Here is an 18,840-nt window from a genome sequence, read left to right as displayed (position 1 = left end):
GGCTTAGGGCAGTTACAGACTTCAGAGGAGGTACAGATTCAACTGAAGAATTAATTCCTCGCTTAGACCATATAACCCCAAACATCCCATGATATTAGAAGTATCTTTGGTGTGACAAGCAACATGTAAAGTCTACAGGAAGTCCCTGTAGGAAAATCACAATGTTAGCCACTGAAGGTTTTTCAGCAAGCCTGTGCCATTTGCAACACAGAATTACAAATCACTTGACAAACAGTTTATGGTGTACTGCTGGGAACTTACTTAGGCAGAATGCCTGAAAATAGGCAATTAAGAGACCATGGTGCCAAAAATGTCCATTATAACTAGGTTTTGTCAGCCAAGTCATAAGATCAAGTAGGTCCTGTAGCAATCCATTATTAAATAAAAATGATACATTTGGGACTGAGCACAAGTAGACAGAGAAAGCCCAAGTAAGCTACACGCAGAAATGGCAACCCCCTCCATCTTTCCTGCTGCACTGCCTCATTTCCCTCAACTCATCCCTATGACTGCATGGGCAGTCCTTTCTAACCACCAAGTTCAAGACAGGTTCACAGATCAGTTAGCTCCATGTGTGGTATAAACCAAAAAGGTACTGCACCTGCCCTGCAGCCCCACTAATGGGTGCCTTCAAAGAGTGCAATGAGAGAAAATATTCCCAATGGGGTAGAGCTTCAGAGACCATACACGTTGTATGGAAAGAGAAGTGGCTGCAGTAAAAATAAACATAGTCTTATTGGCAGCAGTGAATAACTTGGCTGATTGTTGGCTGGAGGCCTGCAAACAGAAGTGACAGAAAATCAGCAACAATAACTCAGAAAAACAGGCATGCAAATGTACCTCCTATGGGAGTGGGCACAAAGTAGAGACATCTTTGTAGACCATGTAATTGTCCCCCAGAGAGCATCCACCACAAAAGAGGCATGTGGCAGACTGTATTCTTTTAAAAAGGCCACAACAATTTCTCCAATTCTCCAAGTCCTCCATTAAATGTAAACTTAACACTATTCCCATAAAGAGGTGTAAAGAGGTGGGATCTATAATCCCTTTCTTTCAACCTGAGTGGACCTTTGTCTCTGCTTCAAACAATAGAGCACCACATAATTGATGCATGTAACTTCCAAGGCAAAATTCAAAGCAATCCTTTGTACCTTTTCAGGATATTTACTCTTAGAATGCTGACACCATGCTGTAAGAAAACCCAAACTATGTGAGAGTTCACAATGAGAGGTAACATGTAAGTGTTCCACCTTCCAATTCAGCCAAAGTCCCGGCTATCAGCCAGAGTCTCAACTATCACATGTGTTAGTGAAGATGCCAGCAGATGATTCCAGCCTCCGGATGTCAAGTCATCCTCCATCTTCAAGTCTTCCCAGGTAGGGGCTCAAAAATTATGGGGCAAAGATAAGCCATTCTGTATATCCCTCGTATAAATTCTTTGGCCACAGAATCCATGAATACAATAAAGGGAGTGTTTTACACCACAAAGTTGGGGTGGGTTGTTACAGAGCAATAGTAATTGGAATCAGAATACACAATAACTTGATTTATTGACATTAGCCAGCTTGCCATCGCTACTCCAATGTTGCATCAATAGACACAAAAAGGAAGAAGCCATAGTGAAAAGTATGGACATTATCTAAATACTGAATAGCAAAATCTTCCATTCATCAGCGTTGACCTAGCTAATGTTGCAGTCAAATGTCCAACCTGCTAGCAGGAGGAACTCCGATGTACCCCATTCCTCAAGGAAACTAATTAGGCATTTGGTAGAAATTGAGTACAGTGGACTCCACTTACAAATGAAAGATTAGAAATTCATCTTGATTGGAACTGACACTTACCTTGTGCCTACAGTGCCCCATAAAACACATCAATATAAGAGGTTTCAGAATATGTGATATACCCAAAAGGGGATCTCTCCTAACACTGTGCTAAACAAAGGGATCCACTGAACAGAAAAGAAGGTGCTGCAATGACCATGGAATCTACTGGTTCTGCCACATCATCTAATAGAACACTCTTTTGAAGGAGCAGCATTAATACAGCAGCTTGGAGATGATGTTCTTAAAGACTTGGACCCCACATTTGCAGCATATGACACAGTCCTAAATTAATGAATATTATATGTAGCTGTGTCACATAATGACTATTATATGTAGCAGTAGGTAGAATACATAGGTCCAAGAGCCAAAAGGAGGCGGTGTAGTGTCCTCAGTTATCTTCACTCCCACGACATATGTAGGGTATCTGTACTTCCTGTCCCCAGAATTACAGGGCCTCTACGGCTAACATGTATCGGTTCCCAGAGGAGGAACACTTTTCTTAGGGACAACAGCAAGAGTCTCAAACTCCTGTGACAGCTGTCACCTGTTTATTTGGGTTCCTTATGCAAAAGACAAGCAGGCAAAGGACAAAGTCACTTTTCAGGCAGGGATAATAAATCCTGATTGTCTGGAGGAGGCAAGGCTGCTGTTATGTAACAAGAGCAGGGGAGACGACCTCTGGCACTCCAGTGACCCATGTAAGTATGTGTTGATGCTCCCTTACCTAGTTCTGGTAGAAAACCAATAAATGCATCAGCTGTGACCTGAGAAGATCTTGGGGACCAGGATCTTAGGTCCTTCAGGTCACTTCGCCAAGTTCACAATCTAGTCCTTTAGAATTGCTAGTTGAGGGTAATGGGTATCTAGAAGAAGTAGTAGAAAGGGGGGAATGATGAGTATCAGACATGGTTCTGAGACCAGACGTAGGGGCTGACGTTTGTCCCACTAACCATCCTCTTTTGTAAGTTTCCTTCAGATAAAAGGCCAGCTCCTGAGGGTCCAGTTCTCAAATAGGATAAGCAAGCAGATATGAGCAACACAAGTGGTCTAAGATGGGATGTAACATCCAGAACTCCTTCTGCATGAAGAAGACATCCACTCTCCCAACTTCCGAGAGTGTTAACTGGTGGCTGCTCACAACTGAGTTCCTCCCAGAATTTCCCTTCCACCAAAGGGAGCTGCCTAACCCAAATATAGTGGTTCTGCCCCAGGGGCAACCCACGTCCAAGGACTGGTAGAAAAGGGAGTAGACAGAATTATTTTTCTATTTGGAACATCTCTGAAGGTCCATCCCAACTCCACAGCATCCCATGCACTCAGCCTAGGACTCTGCTGCAAGTGAATCAGAGTTCACCTTCTCCCTCTGCTCTACCCAGGCCCCCTGCTTCCGTTACAGGTGTTCTTCCCAACATCACTCTCTAATAAACCACCTTCGTGTAAACCTTCCACTTGGGGTTGGTTTCCTGGAGAAGTCAATCTTTGACATGCACACACTGCATTCTGCCTTGATCTATTTTATTAATCCTCATGACATGAAAGCCTCCTATCACCCTGCTATGTAAATAAATTTATTCCTATTTCTCTAGGTCTATTTCTCTAGGCTAAGATCATGACCAGGCTAACACATTTGCTCCTACCCATGCAACTTCAAGTCTAATCCCCAGAGCAGAGCAAAATAGTAGGTTGAAATTCTGCTTTACTATTTTCATTATTTGCTTTATAAATAACTTTCCATCCGTAGAAATGCTGAGTCTTTCATTAATACTGTGAAAACCTCTGAAATGTCATAATAATTGTTGAGAGGGTGACAACTATGTAAAATGAATGAGAAGCAGTCAATAGTTAAGGCGCTAAAAATATTCTTGGAACAAACTTAGAACTATCTTAAGAAAGTCTAAATTAGTTTTCGTCACAGCCAAAGACATTTAAATGGCATTTTTAGGTTCATAAGATATTTTACCTTTTACTTTATTTAAGAAACTCTATTCCACCTTTCATGGATATTATTTAATTATTGTTGGTAAAATTAAATGATAAAGCACAACATACAGATGTACTTAAATCTTAGGTGTATAAGTGTGTACCTCAATTATGAAGTCACTACCCACTCTCACTCAAAATAGAGTATGCATCTAATATATCACAACGTGCAAAAATTGGAAGCAGAGAAAGATTTTAAAAAGGTGTACTATATTCTATGAGTACTCCCAAATATAGAACTAAATGTGTAAATTGTAAAAACATGAAATCTATTAAACTCTTATGAACTTGCATTTGACTCATCTTTTACTCTGCCCTTTACAAAGGCTTCCAGTTTAATTTGAAATTTTTGGTTACAAAATGCACGATGGCTCCACTATTTAACATTAGCACTATTTCCAGTGTGCAAAAAGTCATATCCCATTAGTTTCAAGTATTTGGTCAGATATTAGGAAGTCATTGTTTAAAGAAGGAATTCACAAAATCAGTGCTTCTCCATGCTCTTTTTCTTTTTTTTTTTTTTTTTTTAAGAAAAGATCTGGCTTTGAAATACAATAACAACAGTTATGCTACAGAATTTAATGAATTCCCAATTGTAAAATGTGAATGTATAATGAATTTCAGGGCAGCGCTCTTGCAGCCAGACTGAATTAAGAGTTAAAGTTCTAAAGACTCAATTGCCTCTGAAAATTTGAGGGGGGATGTTTATCAGTTAAAGAAAACATCAGCTGCTTAGAAATGCATGGCACTACAGCTGAATATAATACCTTTCCTGTTCTCTCTTGAAATGGTTTCCTATTGAAGCAGTTCCTGTATCAATCACACAATAGCCACAATGATACAGGGTTATACTATAGGACACAATAACAGCATTCAAAAAGCATAGGAAAAATGACTTTTATAGTGGCAAATACTGTAGCTAAAAGCCTAAAACAAATCACTAAACTGCACTAATTTGTAAGCTTTGAGGTTTGAAGAACTCACTGTCAGCTAAGAGAAGGGCAGAGCTCGCAATCAACTGTCCTCTTGAACACACAAGATTTTCAAGAAAAGAAATCCACTGATAGAGTCTCCTCAATTAACTCTGTGCGAAAAATGCCGAAGCAATACCCGGAGGCAGCTCAACAAAATTAGGCCAAATATGACATTTAACTATCAGTCTTTCCAAGGCCAGTGATTGTTAATCAGCCTAGGGAGAAATAAAGTAGTACACCTGACAACGGTTATTTCTTATAAGCACATACCTACTATTGTATTGTACATGGAGGAATATAACTACTTCCGCAGAATATGTAGTAGAACCATTTCTTCATTTTTAGAGGTTACCAATTATGAATAAGCTTAAAATATCATATCATTCCAAAAATAAATTATATGAGAAAGAGTCCTCAGTATGGGCATTTCAATTCTGAAAAGAAAAAAGAATTATAAATCACATCTTTCTTTTCTAAGAAATAAAACTGTATGGTATAAAGTGCTGATATTAGCTACCTATATATACTTCTAATGTGACAAGCTAAAATGTATTACCCAAGCTGCATTTCAAGTATATACTGCTTGAGATAATTTTCATGCATAGCCCAGCGTGAGCTACCTAACTTTGATGATTTCATTAAAGTATAAGCACACCCATCTGAATATAATTTTAATAATATAAATAAATATGTATACAAATATTTATTTTTACATACATTTCATATTTGATTCCAAATTCAGCCACCAGTAACTATATGGTGGTTATTTAAACTTCATGAATTTCAGATTTTGTATCTATCACAAAGATTAGAGTATGGCATAATGTCTATAAAACTTCTAATACAAGGTGTGGCATACAGTAGGCACTTGATAAATGGCAATTATTTTATAAAAAAATAACTATATCTCATCTTTAATTATTTTGCAAGTATAGGTGAAAAAAGATGAAAGATAATCCACGTTGCTTAAGTTTTGTTTGTGCATGTATTTTAGAATCCAGACATGAATATAGACATGCTGGTGCACTAAAAGCTCACTTATAAAGAAGAAAATACAACTTAAAGGCCTGATTAGTAGAACGGCAGGGATGGTCTTCTGAATATACAAGTGATGCTAAGCTTCAAATATATACATTATTGTAATGCAGGTGAAATAAACTGCACACGCATTGCTGTTAGGCAGCTAAGCAATATTTCTCTTTGGTCAACTGCAAAAAAGAGACGTAATTGGAGTTTCTATTTTTTTTTTTTTTTTTTTTTTTGAGACAGGGTTTCGCTCTTGTCGCCCAGGATGGAGTACAGTGGTGCAACCTCCGCCTCTCGGGTTCAAGCAATTCTCCTGCCTCAGACTCCTGAGTAGCTGGGATTGCAGGCACGCGCCACCACGCCCAGCTAATTTTTTGTATTTTTAGTACAGACGGGGTTTCGCCATATTGGGCAGGCTGGTCTCAAGCTCCTGACTTCAGCCACTCTGCCTGCCTTGGCCTCTCAAAGTGCTGGGATTACAGGCGTGAGCCACTGCGCTTGGCCAGTAATCGCAGTTTCTAAAGGTAATTTTGTAAACCCATGAACAAAAGAAACATGAATGTATCACAAATATTTAAATACAAACTAAGTATTAGGTGAGAGACTGCATAATCTGCTGCCAATACTGAGTTAGAGTTAGCTTTGCAAGAGAAGTGGGAAAAATACCCAGTTTCTTGGGATTAGCCTAAATAAAATTTAGCTACTATTCCAAGCATTGTTGAATACACACACACACACACTTATATACTCTTAACATAGTTAATAGATTTCTACTTGAACATGTAGTATTTATTTTTATAGTATACATGCCAATACTCTATATACAAATATATACTTGTATTATGAATGTGTGTGTATGCATATGCACATGTGCCTCTGTGTGTGTGTATATCTTCTTTAGCTCTCTCTGGAAGAGGAGAGGTGGTTAAACATAAGGGTTGTCAAAGTACTTCTTTGCATAAGTAAGCTTAGAGAGGTAAGGCATTAACAAATTAGTATCAATGACGACAGAAAATAAAAAACTTAAATACTTTTTGAAATATTAATCAAAAAGACATAATGATCATAGAGTTCAGCTGCAAAATCACAGGAAGCAAGAAGGAGGCCACTTTTCACCCCAGCTGCTGCAATTGGAGGGATGTTTGATAGTGAGGCACAGGAAATAATCACAGAATAAGCAGTCTCTGAGAAACAAGACAGATTATTTCAGGCTGCAGTGTACTGGGAGTTATTCTTGTCTTGGGGAAAGACTGGGAGGTTTCTAAACCCCGATTTTCACAGTAATGATGTCATTATGTAGTTTATAATATTGTAGGGAATGGTCATAATGGAAAAGGGTTGCACTTCCTTAGACAAGTATATTTAGATGAATCTATGCACAACAAAGGAGGAAAAAAATTAGTCAAAGGTTGAGCTTTGATTGATTGGGACTAAGACCTAAAACTCTAAAATGAATATAGCATCTCTGTTGCACAGGTGGTACAAACCAGTGTGAAACATGAACCAAATGAAAAATGTAAGTTACTCAAAGGATGAGACAGAATCACAACAACGGTGTAGAGTAACCCATGAAAAACAAGGAACAAGTTCAGAACTGAAATAAAAACATTAACTATGCCAACTCTTGATAATAACTTCACTCATTCTAAGATACCAAGTTAGACGGATAACTGTGAAATTACTTGGGAGTTATATCTGTCCATATTACAGAGTACTGTGTGTCTTTGCTTAAGGTGATTTGTTTAGCAAAGTCAATACAGCTCATTTCACATAATGGGAAAAATCTTCTCAACTAACAATTTTTGTTGTCTTTCACAGTCCTGAGTAAAGACTGCCTTCTATTTGGTTAAAGAGATACTTGACCAATATATTCGACTAATATTGAGTTAATACTCAGACATGAAGAAGAATAATTGAATTAAGCAATTACAGCCATCTAGTTAATTATATGAATAGAGAACATGGAAGTGAACTATCTTCCACCTTCCAAAAATAGAAAGTGTTTGCCAAAGAAAACGAAAATGCATTATGTATAAAATGCTTTCTTAGGTATGTGGCTGTTACAGTTTAATGGTGAGTAAAGTCCCACTCAGCCTTTTCAGTTAATTCTAATTTAAAGATGTTTTACATGATTAGGTGACTGGGTAGGAAACGCCAATTCTGGTTACTTCTGGGTCAAACCTAGAAGATGTTACACAGTAATTGTGTGATGACCCCATTTAATGGTTTATCCTCATTTTCTGTTTTTAATGTATTAACTACCAATTATAAGTATTCTTATAAATATATCCCTAGGTTACTTTTTTCCAATTGGATGGCTGACTTTCACATACTCATATTTTTCAATTAGTCTTGAAATGAAGAATATTAAGAATATTCTTGCTCCTTGATTCAAAAACAAGATAGATACACGTATTTGAACACACTTATAGATTTATATAAGCATGAATTTACCCATGACCATAAGGTTTAGGATGCACTAATGTTCTCTGGAGCCCTTAAATGAATGGGGGATGCCAGCTCCTGGCTAACCACCACCATTAAGGAGAAGAAGGAGAAACTCCTGGGTTATGTGGATTGAGAAAGGGAGACCAGCATAAGGAACAATATAAACTACACATGCATCGAAATACAATATCAAATCACATTTTCATGCACATATTTATAATACAGTGTTTAAAAATACTCAATTTCGGTCATTTTCCACTAGACTGACACAACCAGAATATATTTTTCCAGAAAAAAAATTACTTGGTCTCTGTTACCTCCTAGCTTCTTATTCTGCTCTAAAAACTAAATGACAGTCCTATTATGAGGTTCAATTGCTAGAGCATCTAAGTGTAGATTTTTAAGAACAGAAGGGAAACTCTCCATGCTCCCTTCCCGCTTCTACTCCAGATATAAAAATGCAGGCCAAGGGCGGTGGCTCACGCCTGTAATTCCAGCACTTTGGGAGGCCAAGGCGGGTGGATCACGAGGTCAGGAGATCGAGACCATCCTGGCTAACAGGGTGAAACCCCATCTCTACTGAAAAAATACAAAAAAAACAAAACAAAACAAATTAGCCGGGCATGGTGGTGGGCGCCTGTAGTCCCAGGAACTCGGGAGGCTGAGGCAGGAGAATGGCGTGAACTCGGGAGGTGGAGCTTGCAGTGAGCCAAGATCGTACCACTGCACTTCAGCCTGGGCAACAGAGCGAGACTCCATTTCAAAAAAAAAAAAAAAAAAAAGCAGCTGTACTTTCTTATTCTTGCTAATATCTACATTACTGCTATTCATCAGCACACTCTCCTAAGAGTTTATTAGATGTGGAAACTGAGGGATAGAGATTAAGAATTTTGCCTGAGGTAACACAGTAAAGCAGCAGCTGAACAAGAAGAAAGCCCAAGTTACCCAACAGTTTTCAACTACGTCACGCTGCCTGGCACAGTAATAAAAAACAATAATGAAAGCATATACCTCTCTTCTCACAAGGGCAATGCCTTCATCTCAGTGGCTGTACATTCGTAAAGAACAAAATGATTTTTTAAGTCATTCTGGACCCATAGTCTGCTGCTGCTAAACAGCACTTCTTTTTAGCACTCTAAAAAGACTTTAAAAAGTCTTTGAGTTTACCTCCAAGAGGAGTTGCCCCCACAGGAACTTTGAAGATAACTGTCCTATCTTCTGAAGAAATGGTCAGTTAGCTTCGCACATTTAACACACACCACTTCAGAATCTTGATGGACATATATATCCGAGCAAGTTCCAGAGTTTCATACAGTAGAATTGTATGATTACATAGGTTAAAGGACAGATACATCTTTCTAGTTGGGGTAAACTTTAAAGAAATTGCTGAGGCTTTATTACATACCCATTCCAGGACTACTTTTCTTTCTGTACCAGTATTCCTCCACCTAGAATCCATGCTATAGCAATGCCCCTTCTTCCTTCTTTATCTGTATTATGCCAACCCACTTTCAAGTCTTACGTGTTACAAACTTTTCCAAGTTTTCTCCAACCACAATAGGAAATGTAATTCCTCTCTCTGATCTAGGTACACACATTTGTGTATTTCTCATAGTCTTATTTTATTTGTTTTTCTATTTGTTTTTATCTCCTGGATTAATGCATAACGTCTTTGATTTTACAGACCTTACGACATAGCTACATGCATCATCCACAGCAGTTACACATTAATTAGTTGACTGAATTTATGAGAACTGAACTTAAGTCAGTCTAGAATTTGTGTGGGGAATTCTCACTGGTCACCACTTCTGAAAAGTAGCACATCTTCCTCTAGTATTTTGAGTAAAAGACGGAATGCTCCAATGCTCAATCTGTACCCAACCTTTCCTTGTGTTCCCAAATCCCACAACTCATCAGCGAGAAGAATAATCTGGTTCAGAGTGACCACAGGCCCTATTAAGAGCGCTTTATCCCCTCATCCTTTCCTTTCAGGACACCAGAAGAATCTCCCTCAAGATGGTCTTTCTTCAGGCAGACAGCAGACATTTTTCTTTTCACTCTGATGCACTACAACAAAGTTCTAGTGGCTTCAAATAAAAATATATGCTTTTGCTGTTTTGCCATTATTTAAAGGGTAGATACATTTTTCTAAAAGCCTTTACTTCCTACTCACCTCCTTCAGATCTCAGCTGCCTTTTGTGCTGTCCATTAAGACTTTGAGACGCCTAGCTGTGAACAAACCCTTCCTCTTTCAGGAAGACATGTTTTCCCTTCTACAGGATCACTTGATTATTTTTATTTCCACCATTCACATTACAACAAAACAAGACAAAAAATATACTGCTTGAAGATACTGTAATATGTCATATACATGACCCCAAATATGAGCCACACAACAGTCCTTAATATAGAGTTGAGCAGGAACAGCAAGAAACTGAGGTTCCTGTTTATGCAAAGTTGTAGAGACAGAAAGAGTAAGTTACATCATAATTTCTAATGCCTTTCATCATACCATAGTATGTATTTAAATAACTTTGTAGTAAATGTGTAATAGCCAAAAATGTGTTTATAATAGTTGAAATCCTATTCTGTAATTCCTAGGGAATATACGATTTGGATGTTGAAACAGAAAGCGTAGATCTTACTCAAGTCAATCAATGAAGTCAACAGGAAAAGAAATAGTGTTTAAAAACAAGATTAGAAATGGCATAGTGTCTTGGAAAAGTAGCAAGAAACTGATACAGAAAAGCTGAAATGGGATCAGTGCAAGGTGGTATAGTTAGAAAAGAAAATGGAACTGCACTGATATAAAATGGAAATAACAAAGTACATGCCCTATTATTTTAATAAGAGATTATTTTAATAAGATATTTTAGTAGTTTGTGAAAAACAAATCCATCTAATGAATACGACTGAACCCTGGAGAAAATAAGTTTCACAAACAATGTAGGACCTCCATCTGCCTGATATAATGGTAAAATCACTGTGTCCTGAATTAGTGAGATGATTTAATGATATCTTAAAGTCTCTTCTCACTTCCAGCTTTATGATTTTACAGGACCAAAAGACTATTAATTGGATTTGAAAATAAAGATAGGATCTAGAATGCAATATTTTATTGTTTGCTCTAAGTAATATAGTGTTTACACTCACAGTCACTGAAGCAAAGAAACAAAAGTTATTTTGTGGGACCACTAAGTTACTGTCAATTACAAAGAAGCTAAAAATGTTCACTCTATTCATACTTTAAATGTATGCAATAAACTTTGCATATCCTTCCAAAACAGCCAAAAGGGAGCCTAAGGAAGAGTTCCTCTTATTTAACTGAGATGACAGCACATTCCCTAAGGTAATCTGAGCTACCAAAGAGCACAAGCTCTCGAGCTCAGTTCCCAGAGTAGGACCCTGTATCTGGCTGTTTGCCGTTGCCTTTGTAGATTACAAACCTTGAGCCCAACCTTTGCAAGACTCTTCTCAAAGCATGGGGACCAAGTCAGAGGATATGAGTGATGAATCACCTCTATACCTGGAACACAACTCCAAACCATGGTTCCCGACAATGTCTTAATAAAATATAATTGAACTCACAGGCTTATGCTATAATCCCATCCCCATGAGCCCTACTGCAGTTACATTAAAATAGTAAGTTTTAAAAAAATACAGAGCACTTCCTTTCAGAAAAGTTTATTTGTACCCTTCCTCTCCAGCAGGGTTTAAGGTATTTTACAACTATAAAACAAAAATAAAAATATTGGTAAAATATAAGTATAAAGAAGCATAACCAAAGATAATAAAATTAAGCAAAGAAATCAAGATCTTGAAAAATGCCTTCCTAGAATTTCTCTTGTGACATCTATTCACCAGAATTATTTCATCTCTAAACTTTTATCTCTGACTCTTAATTGTCTAAACTCTGGCACCCTAACTGACTTATTCATTGTAAAATATGTTAGGCTCAACCTGCTCAATCTAAAATACTTATTAGTCCACTTAGGGGCTTTCCCAGGGAAATATAGGACAAGAGCAAGTAACACTATATAAAATAATCTGCCCATTTTGCATGTGAAATCTCAGTAATATGACCAACGAGGACAATTTCTGAATGGGCAAAAATGATCCCAAGATACAATGAACAGTCCAGTCACTTTTCTTTCGTGATCGTGGCCAAGGTGGTGACAATATAAGAATGTGCATGAGTGTGTAGGGACAATGGAGTGACAAGAGGAAAAACAGGTTGGAGCTGATGCTATATAATAGAGCTTCACATTGATTTTTAAACAGCATTTATTAAAATAATCTCTTCCTCTTTTCCTACAGACTAATACCCTAAATATGGTTTAGTCAAAGGCAGTATCTCATCACAGGGCCTCTCCAAACCCAATCTGAACAAAAATCATAATCAACATATGTTGAGATAACATACTTTGCTATAAGAATGGCAACATCCTGAGACTGAATGTAATGGCCAACCGATCGTCCATGTCATTCTTATTCCTTCCTATCCACCCAAATTCAACCTACTAAACAACCATCTGAAATATCTTCCAGAGCCGCCTTGTATCACTTATGCCCTTGTTCTTAATTCCACCAAGCCATTTCTCTCCAGCTACTGCCTAGGGTGTCATTCCTAAATTGTATGAGATTTACTGATATTACCTGAATTGAGTTAATATAGCTTGCTAATTTGTCATACTCACATGTTTCTTAAGCTTACTCTATTTATTACTTTTAATGCATTCTGAAAGCTACTTTTGGACAGTGAATTAACCATTTCAGGACTCCAAATCATCTTTTGATTTAGTTCCCAATAAAAATGCTCATCATCACTGGCCATCAGAGAAATGCAAATCAAAACCACAATGAGATACCATCTCACACCAGTTAGAATGGCAATCATTAAAAAGTCAGGAAACAACAGGTGCTGGAGAGGATGTGGAGAAATAGGAACACTTTTGCACTGTTGGTGGGATTGTAAACTAGTTCAACCATTATGGAAAACAGTATGGTGATTCCTCAAGGATCTAGAACTAGATGTACCATATGACCCAGCCATCCCATTACTGGGTATATACCCAAAGGATTATAAATCATGCTGCTATAAAGACACATGCACACGTATGTTCACTGCAGCACTATTCACAATAGCAAAGACTTGGAATCAACCCAAATGTCCATCAGTGACAGACTGGATTAAGAAAATGTGGCACATATACACCATGGAATACTATGCAGCCATAAAAAAGGATGAGTTTGCGTCCTTTGTAGGGACATGGATGCAGCTGGAAACCATCATTCTTAGCAAACTATCACAAGAACAGAAAACCAAACATCGCATGTTCTCACTCATAGGTGGGAACTGAACAATGAGATCACTTGGACTCGGGAAGGGGAACATCACACACCGGGGCCTATCATGGGGAGTGGGGGAGGGGGGTGGGATTGCATTGGGAGGTATACCTGATGTAAATGATGAGTTGATGGGTGCTGACGAGTTGATGGGTGCAGCACACCAACATGGCACAAGTATACATATGTAACAAACCTGCACGTTATGCACATGTACCCTAGAACTTAAAGTATAATAATAATAAAATAAAATAACTATTCAGACTTGGAATTGTATTTTGTTTTTTGTTGGTAGTGGGGATTTGTCTGTGCTAATGCATTCATAATGTTTAATAACTTCCTTAGAAATTAAAGGCATGATGACCAGAAGCAAAACTACAGAATTCAACAGAATAATTTTTCTTTCTTTAGCAAGTCAGCTGATAAGTTTACAGGAATAACAAATTTTGATATGATGTCATTATCAATAGGATCTCTAAAAAACACAGTTAACCCAAATGACTTACTACGATAGAATGACTTACAAAGAAAACTTTCAAAACTAAGAAAATGTGTTGGATCACTTAGCTTTAGGTATTTCAATAAGCATACAGATAGCTAGGTTTTACATTCCAATTCTTAAGGCCATGTCAATCAGTTATCCTAAATCAAATGAAATGTGAGTGCAACAAAATTAATAATGTGAAAACCAGATACCAGTTCATTTAATGACTTTTTGTTATCCAGTGGTGTTTAATTAAGCTAAAAGGAAAATTCAAACAAAACTTTAACATTCCAAGAGTAATTGGGAGAATTATTTTAATAGAAACAGCTTTTTAAAATCCACTAAGCAAAAACCTATAGCTTAACGAAGTAAAATTTTTTAAATGCACAGATTTATATTGCCAAATATATATGTCAAGTGGGTATTATCCATTAAAATTGCCATGGTTAGTTCATATGATTTTTTTTGTGCTATTCTATTATGAAGAGGTTTTCTTGCAACCTTTCCTTCAGAAATATTTTCAAATAATTCATATTACTGTGATGTTATATCTGATATCAAAAATGTAAGAAATAACTTACAAAAAAATTTATAGGACAGAATTGTTGGTGGAAGGTAGGCAGTTAATAGATAATCTCCCTCATCCAACTCTGACACCATATATAAATCTTAGCTATTGTGCAGTTAGTTTGCTAAGCAATAGTCCAATAATGACAGTAAGTTCCTAGGAGGTCTATAGCAGAAACTTTTATACTTAAGTATTGCACATGGTTGTCAAACAGATTGGGCATAACAGGAAGAAGATTAAAATACTTGAGAGAAAATAATCCATGCGTTACAACAAATATTCTCAATTCACTAAAAAATAGAAACTGAATTTCATGCTCAGAGTTCTTCAGTGAGGAAGTAGAGAAGAAAAGGGATACCCTAGCTATTCCAGGGAAGAAAGTTTATAATAACACAGTTCTAAATCATGTAAACAATTTTAGGCTACAATGAAGTGATTTTGCCTGAGTAACCTAGAAAATCATCTGTGTTTCCACTTGAACCACGCTACTAGAAAACACTATTGGGAAATATTAGTTTGTGTGTAGTATGAATGGTTTACATGTAGCAAATACAGGCAAATAAAGGAAAACAGATTTTTATGCTAGCAAAGTTCCTATCTAGGCTTTTGAAGTTTCTGTTTACAATAACCCTGCCTTTTAAATTAATCATTCTCAAAGTTATTAATATAAAATGTTCAAAACACACTTTTTAACCTTACTCTAAATCTTATGTCTATGTCCTTTACAATTGATTCCTTTTTTAGGTAAATTTTTAAAATGTTCTCTTCCTTATAAATGCTTCCACAAACAAAAATAAAACTAATTTAGGTTAAGAAAGTTCATTATTCACAAAATCAAAGCAATGAAACTGTAAGTCTATGTCAGTGTTTCTCAACTTCAGTGTCCACTGTAATCATCACTTGAGGTGATGAACACAAACCACTGGGCCCTACACTCTGAATTCCTAATTTAGAAAATCTCAGAGAGGCCCAAAAATGTGCACTTCAACCAAGTTCCAGGGCGATGCTAATGCTGAAGATTAGGGGCCTAATAACACATATCTGAAAAGTAATATATAATTTTTAACCCATCTCATAGCTGTGACATGTATAATGGCCAGGAATACTGATTAATATTTTTCACACAAAAGCAATTCTATTCCTAGCTATATGACTAATAACCACATCAATATAAAAACAAAAACTAAATGAAAAAGACCCCCACCTTCATCACAATCATCAGCTCAGTAGTGGAACTGCCTCCTTGTTTACTGTTAACAGACATAATCACAGGATTATTTTAATGCAATTGTTTCCTATTTGTCTTCACTACCAGATCTTACCCTTTTCCACTACCCAATTTGAGACTTGCCAGGACAAATAATCTGAATGACAAAAAGTGACAGGAAAATGGAACCATGCCCTTCTGATCTAGATAGTTTCAGCAATGTCCCACTGTCTTCCCATGCCCCCAACCTTTCTCACTTCTCATCACCCCGTCACACACACATACCTTCACACATGCATATACACAAATTTGAAAAACACACCAGAACAAAAAATTCCTTTTAGCTAAGATGATCTGAATCAATGAGAGAGGAATACAGAGTTGGGCATGGGATGAGAAGAATTCAGACTCTCCCATCCTAAGGAACAGCCCATTGAGAAGGCTTTATCTCCAGCATTCCCACATCGCTAGAATCCCCATTTTTCTCAGCCGTTCAGAGGGCACCAGGGTCCAGGATAGTCACAAAAGCACTAAGTTAATTCCTACCCTTTTCAGGCCCCACCTCCAGTTCTCAGTCAAACCTTGAGGTCTGCCAGGAGACTCAGCATCTCTCTCATACACACTTCCCCACTCATTACCACAGCCATCACCACCACCAGACAGTTGTCTTTCATTTGGGAAGGAGGGGGTGGGAGAGGGGACATTCCGATCCTTAGAGGTGGGAAAAAGTGAAGGTTTCTTGGAAGCCAAGAAGGGAGCTAGAAACACAGGAAAGGGGAGGAGCAGATGGAGTGCAGTGGGTACCAGAGCTCACCTCAGCACTGTTCAGCCCTGGACAGAACACAGTGGACAGAGTAAAGGCTGGGTTTGTGGCATTCATCCCCAAACACCCGCCCACTGTGCACTCCGTTCCCAGAGAGTTTGAGGACTCAGGATTCACTGGCACCTGTGTCCACTTTGCAGTCAGTTCTAGGGTCTGCAGGGAAAGCTCTGACACTTCCACAAATATTCATTCCTTTTTGCTCTGGGTCAGCCATTGACTTAGTCCTGCAGCACCAGAGTCCAAACACCTGAGTGAAACCAAGGGCAAGTGGCCTGGATTTTCAGCACACATTCTGCGGACACTAACTCAGGGGCGAGGGGTGGGATTGGCTGTGGGCGGGTCTTGGCTTGATGTCCCCTCAAGGTGTGCACCTCTAACCTCCCACCAGACCTCAAAAACACGGAAGTTATTTTTTGGGCACCACCTGCTTGTCCCAAGAAAAGACTTACATTTTAGTCCACTATTAAACATGACCTGTGTGTGTGTGTGTTTGTGTGTGTGTGTGTGTGTGTGTGTGTGTGTGTGTGTGTGTTTCAATACTGAAAGCTAAGGGTGCCAACTGCTGACAGGCAAAAGAACCTGAATTTGCTTTTGAGGACTTCAAAACCTCCTAATTAACAAACTTGCCCTTCTCTAGTTCCTAAACCTAAATCTGGGTTTTCCAGAAGGGAGATGAGATTGTGTTCCCGCTGCAGCGAGCTGGTGTCCTGCCCTGGAACCCAGACGCGCGGACTTAGCAGTCCGTTCATTCATGCATTTGCTCATCCATTCACACAAACATGTCCCTTAATTGTGTCTGGCACCGAGAATCTTGTCTGCTATTTTCCCCTCCCCAAGTCAGTGCTCATGGCAACGGCTGGTGCAGAACGCAACTCAACTGTCACCCCACTTCCTGAGCCGGAAAATCAAGGCATGTAGGCATTCACAGAAAAAGGAAAAGGTGGAGAGGAGGAGGCGGCGTGGGGCGGAGAGGGGTGGGGGGACTCACGGGGTCACACTGGAACCTTCCCTGAAGGGGTGGGGAGAAATCGCGGCACCGACACCGTGGCATGCCAAGGAGCCAAACCATTATTAAATCAAAGACTGCTGGAGCTCGGATTCCCCGCGGGGATAAATCAAGTGCAAAGCCACTCGTTCGCACGAGTGCGTTGCTGCCAGCTAGACCCAACTCCGAGCCGGAGCCCAGGCGCCGGGGGAGCGGCTCACAGCCCAATCCGCAGCGCGCTCGCTGCCTCCTTATCGCTCCCAATAACGTGATGAAGTGTAAATCAAATGCCACGCCGGGAGGGGCCCCAGAACGGCGCGAGTCGTGCATTTTCGCTCACCAGCCTATCTTGCCTAAGAATCACAAGGTCACGATAGCGTCGCGATTCCACTCACCGTACACTCCTTGGCCGGAGATCCCCTCCAGGAGGACTGTCAGCAGCCACACGAGACCGTACAGTAAATCCATCTTCACGTGAACATGAACATATCCAGCCCAGGGGGGACGCAGCGGGACCTTCCGGAGGCCGGCGGCCAGCCAGGCGCGCTCCACTCGCGCCCAGGCCGAGCCGAGGTGCCCGGGAACCGCTCGCCGAAGGAGGAAGCGCCGTCCGTCTGTCCTTCCCCGGCGGCGGCCGCGAGCGGAGCGCAGGAGCCCCGCACTCCACACACTCATGCACACACACGCTCACACACACTCACACACTCTCCCACAACACAATACCCTGACACACACACGCACGCCGCACTCACACCGGGTGCCTGGGAAAATCGCAGACGCCGGGGAGGAGCAGGGGGAGGTGATGGGAAGGGGAGCTGTGAGGCGAAGTGTTCTTCAGGGAAGCGGGCTCGAGTCTCCGCAGCGGCGGCGGCGGCGGCGCGCTGGGCTGGCGGCGGGCGCGGGCAGGGGGCCCGGGGTGCCGCGCGGTGGGAGCCTGGCTTGGACAGCCGAGGAGCAGGAAGTGGCCTCTGACCCGGGACACCGAGCAGGGCACTCTTGCCTGGGTTCGCCTTTACAAAGTAACTCGCGAAGGTCCCCGGAGGGGCGTCAAGCGGCGACAGCGGCCCGCCCGCCCGCAGTCCGAAGCCCCCAGCCCTGCTGTCTTGCCTTCCCCCATTCCATCAGTTGCCATTGCAACGCCAATCCTGTTACACCATACAGACTCTCATCGCC

At 39.8% G+C, this 18,840-nt stretch overlaps 1 protein-coding gene across 1 annotated transcript in view; it reads right to left on the bottom strand.

Annotated features, from left to right (window-relative positions):
• Positions 1–18,496, bottom strand: part of MDGA2 (MAM domain containing glycosylphosphatidylinositol anchor 2) — an 837,636-nt gene extending 819,140 nt beyond the window's left edge. The window contains exon 1 of the mRNA XM_023222649.1: positions 18,063–18,496. Coding sequence (XP_023078417.1) covers positions 18,063–18,342 — 280 coding nt within the window. The 5' untranslated portion in view covers positions 18,343–18,496. The remainder of the gene's footprint in view (positions 1–18,062) is intronic.
• Between the last annotated feature and the right edge of the window lie 344 nt (positions 18,497–18,840).

The sequence above is a fragment of the Piliocolobus tephrosceles genome, chromosome 6, assembly GCF_002776525.5.
Source record: "Piliocolobus tephrosceles isolate RC106 chromosome 6, ASM277652v3, whole genome shotgun sequence".
NCBI lineage: Eukaryota > Metazoa > Chordata > Mammalia > Primates > Cercopithecidae > Piliocolobus > Piliocolobus tephrosceles.
This window is presented reverse-complemented; position numbering and strand designations above follow the sequence as displayed.